At 36.5% G+C, this 9,282-nt stretch overlaps 2 protein-coding genes across 2 annotated transcripts; one reads left to right on the forward strand and one right to left on the reverse strand.

Moving 5' to 3' along the window:
• Positions 1–346: 346 nt before the first annotated feature.
• Positions 347–963, reverse strand: LOC113325021. Its single transcript, XM_026573264.1, has 2 exons — positions 927–963; positions 347–759 (listed from the first exon to the last, which is right to left on the reverse strand). Exons 1-2 carry the CDS (start codon positions 961–963, stop codon positions 347–349), a joined length of 450 nt encoding a protein of 149 aa, XP_026429049.1.
• Positions 964–8,179: 7,216 nt separating this feature from the next.
• LOC113325022 (pentatricopeptide repeat-containing protein At5g39710-like) lies at positions 8,180–8,719 on the forward strand. The gene has a single exon (XM_026573266.1). The coding sequence runs from the start codon at positions 8,180–8,182 to the stop codon at positions 8,717–8,719; it is 540 nt and encodes a 179-aa protein (XP_026429051.1).
• The last annotated feature ends 563 nt before the right edge of the window (positions 8,720–9,282 follow it).

Here is a 9,282-nt window from a genome sequence, read left to right on the forward strand (position 1 = left end):
AATGTCTATAACATTTTATTAATATATACCAGGATGTCCTACTTCTGTATGTTACATGCATAGATAGGTCCTTCTGGAACATTTTGAGTACTAGAGTTTCTTCTCTGCACTTTAGATCACCTATGTTTTGTTGCAAATTTCACAATTTAGCAGCCATGTTATGGTTCCCTGGTCATATTACAAGGTTGATTATGCATCTACTATGTTCAATTTTTTTTTTTCTGAATCACATAACTTTTATTGATATTGCCAAAAAAATTACAGCCCAATTACAAGAAACTAAAACTTTAAAGTAAAAGAAACAGGCCCATAAACAGACCCACTACTCACACTTTAACACTCCTTTTCATCCAAATCTATAATACTCAAACATTGGCATTTCAACTCTTGGTAAACACTGAGGTCTTCCAAGATGAATTTGTCTAACACCAGCTGCGAAAGATGCTCCTTTCTTTGCCATATTATCTGCAGAAAAATTGACTTCCCTGTAACAATGTTGATACCTTATTAGATTTAGCTTCCTTGTAGCAATACTCCATCTTCCCTTAAGAAACCATGGAACTTTCCCCTGAGCAAATTCTGCCAGAACAGTTTTGGAATCTGATACAACAATAATCTTCAGCATATCCCATTGAACAGCCAGCTCCAATGCACACATAACACCATAAGATTCTGCAAGATAATTAGAAGCAACTCCAATACCTCCAGTGAGAGCACCTAACACCTGACAATTTGAATCTCTAACAACAACCCCAAATCCTGCAGACCCAGGATTACCAAATGATGAGCCATCACAACAAAACATCACACAATCTTGTCAGGTGGATACCAATAACATGTTTTAATGTACTGAAACCTGGACATTCTTAGCCCTAAATGAAACTTTTCGATGATCTCTTGATCATAGTTTTGATTCCATTTGGTACCTGTAATTCTCATCCCACCCTCATTTACTAATTTCATGATTCTGCCCTTGAATCTATGCATACTTGGTTTATTTCCCTAAGTGCTATGTTCAATGGTAGTCTCTAAGTGCTCTTCTGAATATGTGGTTCTGTTGCTATTTGGGCTTACGAGACTAGCTTGGAACTTATGGTAGTCTCCAACAGGGAAGTCCTGAGCATCTTTCTCTGACTTGGTATTTTAGTGGACTAATGAAAAAGTTGTCAGTGCTGGCTTTCTTTGATAAAGTGATGAACACACAATTAGATGTTTGATTGCTTGTTTGGCACTTATTGTTAATTTATTTTCCCTCGGGAAAATGTTTTAAGCTCAAACGGGTCAAGTTTAAATATCTCAGTCAATTTCTGTGGTGATTCTTGTTGCAGGGTTCCAAGACCGAGAAATGGAAGCTTATTATTAGAAATATTCCGTTTGAGGTTATGTCTACAACTATATCTTACTTTTCTCACATGTTTCTTGGCTGCAAGAGCTTCTTACCTCAACTATACCTTAAACTCATTTTTTGCAGGCAAAAGTCAGTAAGATTAAAAAACTTTTTTCATCAGCTGGTTTTGTGTGGAACGTATCGACTCCACAGGCACCTGACACACACGTTATTTGCAAAGGCCTACATGACACTTGTTAAGTTTATTTAGTATCAATTCGGGTAGTTATTATTAGTTTCGTTCTTTTATACAGACTGTCCAAGGGATTTGCATTTATTACCTTCACATGCAAGCAGGATGCTGAAAATGTATGATTCGTGACTCATTTTTGTATCATATCTTGCCAATTACACTTCATACTTACAAAGAAATCTTGTGTTTGCTTTGTCAGGGAATCCATAAACTAAAGATGGGCAAAATTTTGGTGACAGGCTCATTGCTGTTTGATTCGGCTGTTTCGAAGAAAATATACATCACGGGTGCTAATGGCATCTTTGAGTTGACACTTTGTCATATAACTTCCATTTGTTATTTCTTCATTTACATCTGAATAAAAAGTGAGATTTTCTAGGACTACCGCATAGAGAAGAGGAGAACGAAACCAGTAATGATAATATGAAAGATGTTGTTGGCGGTGGGGATAGAAAATCCGAAACAACCTCAAGCAGGAGATACTGCTACGGAAAATTCTGATGTTACTGAGAATTGTGGTCTTGCTGAAGTGGTTAATGTTGAGAAGGAATTTGATATTGCATCTAAAGTTTGTAAGAATATGATCACATTCGATCGAAAAGGAACTTAGATTCAGCATTACCTCCAAGTAAAGGCGTTAACTACTACGATGGAAAAAGGCTGTTGTTAGGGTAAAACCTAAATGGCCTGAAAAGACTGAACTTACGGAGCATGCAAGGATGGAAGAACAGCAGAGAACTGTTTTCATAATCACTCTCTCATTTGATACGAGTAGTGAAGATGTGAAGCAACGGTACTCTGAGTTCGGGGACGTGCAGTCATTTTTACCTGTTCTTCACAAAGTCATTTTTATCTGTTCTGTGAGTTCAGGGATTGTTAAAGCATTAGGTGGCTCGGCAGGCGCTTCGTGTGTGCGTCTTGACTAGAAAATAAATTGAGTACTACGACATTAGTTCCTTATTAAAGCAGTGTACATTGTTTCTGAAACAGTCTAAGAAAATAAATCGAAGCAGTGTATATTGTTTTCGAAACAGTCTTAGAAAATAAATTGAGTACCTCGCTAACACGGCAGTATAAATTTCAGCTATATTTTTCTTGTTTAAGCAGTGTATATTGTTTTATCATCACTATCTTTGAGTGGAAATACTGGCATCTATAATACTTATTTCAGCTAAGGACAAGAAAAGAATGTTTGAATTTGAAGATTGGTCATCTAAAGACAATTTTAATGTATTATAGTTACGTATCTTATATGTAGTAGTTGGGGAGGAACTAGCTGAAATTAAGTTCCAGAGTCGTATGGCAACATTGAGAAGTGCATGGGAGGCAAGTAAACGGCAGCACTACAGCGCTGGAATGTCAAATGCAAACTGATGGTGATGAAAATAATGGTACTACTGGTTCTAGTTACTTCCAAATAGAAAGCAGAGTAGATAATGAAGATGAACCAACAGCAGCAGCAACACATGATCCCGATCATCATCAATTAGGGAAGTTGATAATAATAAGCCAAGGAGATGATCAAGGAAAAGCTACAAGTACTGGTAAGCTTCAACATCACTGTAGCAGCATAAAACAATTCTTCAGTTAACCATGTAGTAATGCTTCAGCAGTTCAGCTAACCATGTAGTAACTATGATCTTTATTAATGAGCAATGTTCATGAATGTCATTGAATTTGACTCGTGATACCCAGCAGTTTCAACATCTTTTTCTTGAGCCAATTGCATTGATGCCTATTGACGACCTCTGTTGCAGGCAGAAAGCCACGAGGAAGCATCAAGTAGCACTTGAATAGGCTCGGCAGGGCTAAGAAACATGAAAATTGTATTGTTCCGCAGTTACTAGTTCCAATTCTAAATAAACATCAAAGTTTCATAATTACTGTAAAATGAGCAAACCCTAGTAATCAATCTTTAAAGGAGATTAAATAACCAAACATAATTAAGCAGAAACTCTAGTTTCAGGATAAGTTTAAACGCAAAAGACAATTTACTTATGAGTTTGCTTATACTCGAAAAAAACCAAAAAAAAAACCCAAGAGAACTGATAAGCTAGAGATCAACTTTCTTGGTATATCCTCTTCTAATAGCCTCTATATGAAAATCAGCTTCACGAATCCTGTAGTGAGATCAAGTTTCACCCTAGAGAATCAATTTTCCCAACTATCACCCCAACAAAATCTTGCAAAATATTAAACTGTGCTATGGTCTGGGGACTGGGGAGTAACTTCCTTGATTCTTCTTTTGCCTTCCACGTAATCTCGATATTCTGTCTTGAGACGCTGGAGTTTGTCGTAAACCCTCGTTCCGGCGCTGTATTTATTACCAGTAGATCCGTTTACTAACGACAAAAAATCCTGCTTGTCTCGAAGATTTCCATTATGATTAGCACATTCTTTAAAACATTCAAGTAATATGATGATATCTTTATCCAACCAGCCATCTTCATCTCTGCAGCAACACAAAAGTAGATCTGGAAAGTTATTCACACAAACAGATTAAAATAAAAATAAAAATTGCAGCGTCTTTTTACCTTCTGCCATTCTCAGCATTTTCTTCTTCTTCTGCTGCTGCTGCTTCTTCTCGTAGAAGATCCTTATTACTCAAACCATCAGCTCTGCAGTAACAAAATTGTAGAATTAAAATCAGATCAGGTATATCCAAACCTAATCAATCAAATCAAGCTAAACTGAATTCAGCAAAAAATGAGATAAGGATTGGGATCTTCATAAGTCAAAACCTAAAAACAGAATAGAATTGATACTAAAAAACAAAATGGGGGATGAAAAATTGGTTACATTTTCTTTTTCTTTTGAGGAACATCAACAGCATCCTCTTCTTTTTCTTCTACTTCTACTTCCACATTCATTTGTTTTTCAATCTTTTTGCGTTTCTTGTTTGTATCCACACTCTTCTTCTTCTTCTTCAGATCACTGATTTCACGGTTACTAGAGCTATGTTTCACAGAAGAAGAGGTAGCAGCATCAGTTGGAGACATATTAGGGTTTCTTTGGTATGGTTTATGAAATTTGTTTAGTTTAGTAGCTGGGAATGAACAATAACCAGTAATTTATAGAGAATATATAAGTAGAAGTAGATTTGGATTTGTATAAAAAATTTAGGAAACCTAAAAGTAATAGTTTTAAAATATAGTAAGATATTTTTATTGAACCTGTAAATGGTGGAAGTGGAAGTCCAGGAGCTCCATGCAGATCTTCCTTTTTTATATTTACTTATTCTTGGAAAGGTAAGAATCAAAAATCACCTTTATATTCTTATTTGGCTGAACATAACATAACACAGGGATTTTATGTTTTCTTTTGTTTTTTTCTTGTCCCTTTACCATAAATTAGCGGACCATGAAAATAAATAAATAAATCCTTTTTTATAACGTCAAAATTATGAATTTTCTTATTTTCTCTGTGGTCGTCTTCTGAGTAGTGTTTACGTGGAAGTGGACGCATGCGGCCTCGAAAAAAACAAAAAAACAGACTAGACTAGACTAGACTTACTAGAATTGACACGTAAACAACCAATTGATTGGAAAGAGGCTTTCACAAAGTACATCATTGTCATTACTCTAGAATAAAGTAATATATTTCTATATATATATATATATATTTTTTAACATATTTATTACTGCATTATATACAATATGACACGTAAAATATTAGAAGAATAAACAGAAGAACACGTAAATATACAATATGACATCTGTTTATTATAGATAGAGATCCAGAAGGGTACTAGGGTAGGAAATTATAATTATTTAATACCAAAGCCAAGGGATACGCAGATTTTTTAGTTTATTTATTTTAAAAGATCTTTTCGTTTCCCATGTTTGTATTTTCTTTTTCTTTTTCTTGGGCTGTCCACACGGCAAGAATGTACATAGGCATTTATCCGAGACTCTGATCGAGGAATGATGGCTAACTAATACACTGATTCAACATGCATCTTTTACGAGGCTGAATTGGGGCCGTGGAAACTAATTGCGGGCAGGATATATTTTTGTACCCACATCAAAAGATATATGGGGCTTCCAAAATGATGGTGAAATAATTATTTTATCCTTACTTCTTTTTCTCCTTCACTCCCTCTGTTTCCCATTCCATTAACGATTTCTGAGAAAAGAATTTTTCCCACCGATTCATCGTCGTAAGTGAATTAAAAAAAATTAGGTTTTCAACGGCAAAATTGCAGTTACAATTCCAGGGTCGTTAACCACGGTTTTTTATTGCTTAACGATTTTTGATATGCATGTTGAATTGATAAAAAAATCGTTAACCATTAAGGGGTAGTAGATAACGACCCTAAACCTGGTTTTCTGCCCTAGATAGTGTCGTCTAGAAATTTCTAAATCGCTAACTACTCTATATGATACAAAATTTGTTCCCTGTTCAAAAAATAGGAAGGGTCGTCATGTCAAATGGTTGTAGTCGTTAAGTATGTTGAAGGGTCGTCATGTGAAGTCGTTAACGATGTTGAAGGGTCGTTTGGTTTTATAAATTTTGCTTGCCGACCCTTGATCTATGAAATGGCTCGCTAGGGTCGTCAGTATATAGGAATGCCTAATTAACGACCCTAAGAGTAACATCTTCAGAGAGTAAAAAGTTTTAGAGTCGTTGGGTTCTAAACATATTAAGTTAACGACTCTATATGACCTGACTAGCTGGAGTCGTCAATTATATCACACTTGGTTGACGATTTTTCGTAACCTGCAAAAGTTGCAGGTTTGAGTCGTCAAAGGTTGTGTCAAGTAATTGACGACTTCTTAGAGTCGTTCGTTTATTACCCTCTCGACTTAACGACCCTCAATCTGAGTAGTCGCATAGTGTACATGAATCGACCACTTGAGGCATCATTCATACAATTTGAAGAGTATAGGAAGTTTACCTGATTGTTTTGAGCTTCGGGTTCTTCATTTTGAGGATTGTTTCCTTCATTTTGAGCAATATGATTCCTCTACTCGAATCCCCAAAAAACTCAACTTCTTCCTCTCCACAACACAAAAACACAATTTTTCTTTTATCAAAATTTTATCCCTAAATCTGATTTTAATCTAATTAAACTAATTAACAATTAATTAACTTAATTACCACTAATGATTTGGGGCAGTTCAGGCATTTAAAAAAGTTGGGGATAAGGGATAACTCCTAATTACTATTTCATGACCTTTTTTGTCATGTAGCTAGGGGTCCCCAATTATTTTTCCAGGACCCCCAATTCAGCCATGATCTTTTACCCTTCTCCACGCTCTTTCCGACTCTCTGCCAATTAAGTAAATCTTTTTGTAATGAAAAACACAGAGTTCAACATCACATTTATTTATTATTATTTTGATAAAGATGTAAAATCGGTACTGCGAAAATCACGATTTATAAAGGGGATACCAGTCCTACTGAGTGATGGTACCATTTTATCGATTCAACGGACAAGATCGATGGGATCTTTTTGTCTTATATGAAACGGTATCAACACTTAATAGAACTGGTATCCCCTTTATAAATCATGGCGAAAATGTAGTTGTTTTCTTCTTCTTTTTTTTGGTGGTAGTAAAAGATATATTTAAACATTGTGAAATGTCTGTCTCGGATCATGATTCTTTTCAAGTTTAAAATTCAATATCATCTAAATTTCTTTCTCAGACTACTAAGTGAGACATAGCTGCATGTCTGGCTTAATGAAAATTTCATCCAACAGTGAAAAAAGTAACACTGAAAATTTCTCAATAACCCTAAACAGACTTTAATTACATTACGTAGCAAATTACTTAATACTAGTAATAACTAATTAACGATGATTAACATCTCTTCTTCTTCTTTTTCTTCTTCTTCTTCTTCTTCTTCTTCTTCTTCTTCTTCATCATCATCAATCTTCAAAATAGATCCCAGATGTCTTCCTAATCATTTTCTCCACCTCAGTACCGGGATGGATCCTCTTCAACGCCTCTATTACCCTCTTACGCGTCTTAACCTTTCTTGCTTCAGCTTCTTTCAATCGATTCTCCCTCTGTTCCGGTGTCTCGTGCTGAAAGATAATTGCCTCCATCTGCGATCTCATCATCTTTGTGATTTCTTCAACCAAACTCTGTGAATTCCAACAGACAGACAGACTATTAGGGTTCTTCTGAGACTATTCCCAAATTGCAGCCAGGAGAGAGAGGATTAGAATGAGATGTTTTATAGTAGAAATCGAAACCCTATATGTTGCAACAACTATTCGGTGTAAAGCGGTCTAGCATGTGGGGATATTTCACAAACAGAGTAGGGACATCTGTCATCATCCTTGACCGACCGATTAGACTTCCAATATTGTATACCGACATCTATTGTATGGTTGGCCTCGGCTCTAGATCCCCCGTCCCCTTCTTCTCTATCCCTCCATGTCCCCCAATGATATATCGACGCGTGTCCCTACTCTTTTTGCCTTGGTGTTGAATCAATTAGAGTTCTCCAGTTAGGTAGCGGTTTATCTTTTTGCCCATCAGGCATGAAAGTTTACCTATCCCTCTCCATTTAGATTTTGTTGATGCTTGGGGTTATTCGAACTTTTGGAAGAGATAAATATAATACCTGATCAGATTACTTAAATCTCAATGATCAACGGTCTATGTTTGGATGGTGGGTTGAAAGAAGCTGTTAAATTGTTTGACTCCATGGTGGATAGAGGCCTTGAGCCAAATGAAATCACCTACAATGTGTTAATCGATGGGCATTGCAGGAATCGTAAGCTGGGTGAAGCTGTGCAGCTATTCAAGAAAATGAAACGAAATGGATTGAAACCCGCAATAGTTGATATTCTGTTAAGGGAACTATACCGGGATGGAAGAATGAAGACTGCACAGAGGTTTGGTAATGAGATGCAAACTTCTGGTCAATCTCCAGATGAAGTGACATACACTACCATGATGGACGGTTTCTGCAGGAATGGAAAAATAAAGAATCCATGGAGGTTACAGGAATCTCAGATAGTAATTACATGTACAGCTAGCATTCTTATTCATGGTTTGTGTCAAGCTTCCCAGTTGGAAGATGCGAGAAAGGTTGCTTTCTGTCGTTTGCTTTTGTGCAGGATACCTTGTATTTACAGCATGGAAAGCACTATCCGAAAGATTGCCGCATTCAAGGAAGTGTAGACTTCATCTTTGGTAATAGAACTGCTCTTTTAGAACATTGCCATATTCACTGCAAGTCATCATTACAGCACAGGTTAGGAAATCTGCTGACGAACCCACCAGCTACGTGTTCCTAAGGTATGATTCTTTTGTTTCTTTCGTGGATGTTAGTCTTCCGTTTATGATCAACGAATAACTTTCGTTGGCTGAAATGGAGGCCATCATTTCACCTATATGTTCTTACTTGTTCGTCGCCCTCAAAGGTGTATATCTAGAGATTGTTAGCTCTTCTTTGCAACATCAGTTCATCTAAACTGGAGTCATTATTATGTTCTTAAATCGACGTAGATTTGTGTTAGTCTTTTCCTTTGCTGTTTGTGTGTTTGGGTATGTGTTTAGACTCATTCTTTTAACTGCTGACGAAATTGGTACCACTGTGTATGCATCATGTTTGAGTGTCAGCTAATCTGAGGCCAACTTTCTGGTGCAGATGTACGACTACTGGCAATGGAGGAAACTCATATTGCATATCTTGGGCGACCATGATGGGGGACCTTTCGGAAGGGTGGTCTTTGCAAACACCT

Source organism: Papaver somniferum, chromosome 11 (assembly GCF_003573695.1).
Source record: "Papaver somniferum cultivar HN1 chromosome 11, ASM357369v1, whole genome shotgun sequence".
In the NCBI taxonomy this organism is placed as follows: Eukaryota; Viridiplantae; Streptophyta; class Magnoliopsida; order Ranunculales; family Papaveraceae; genus Papaver; species Papaver somniferum.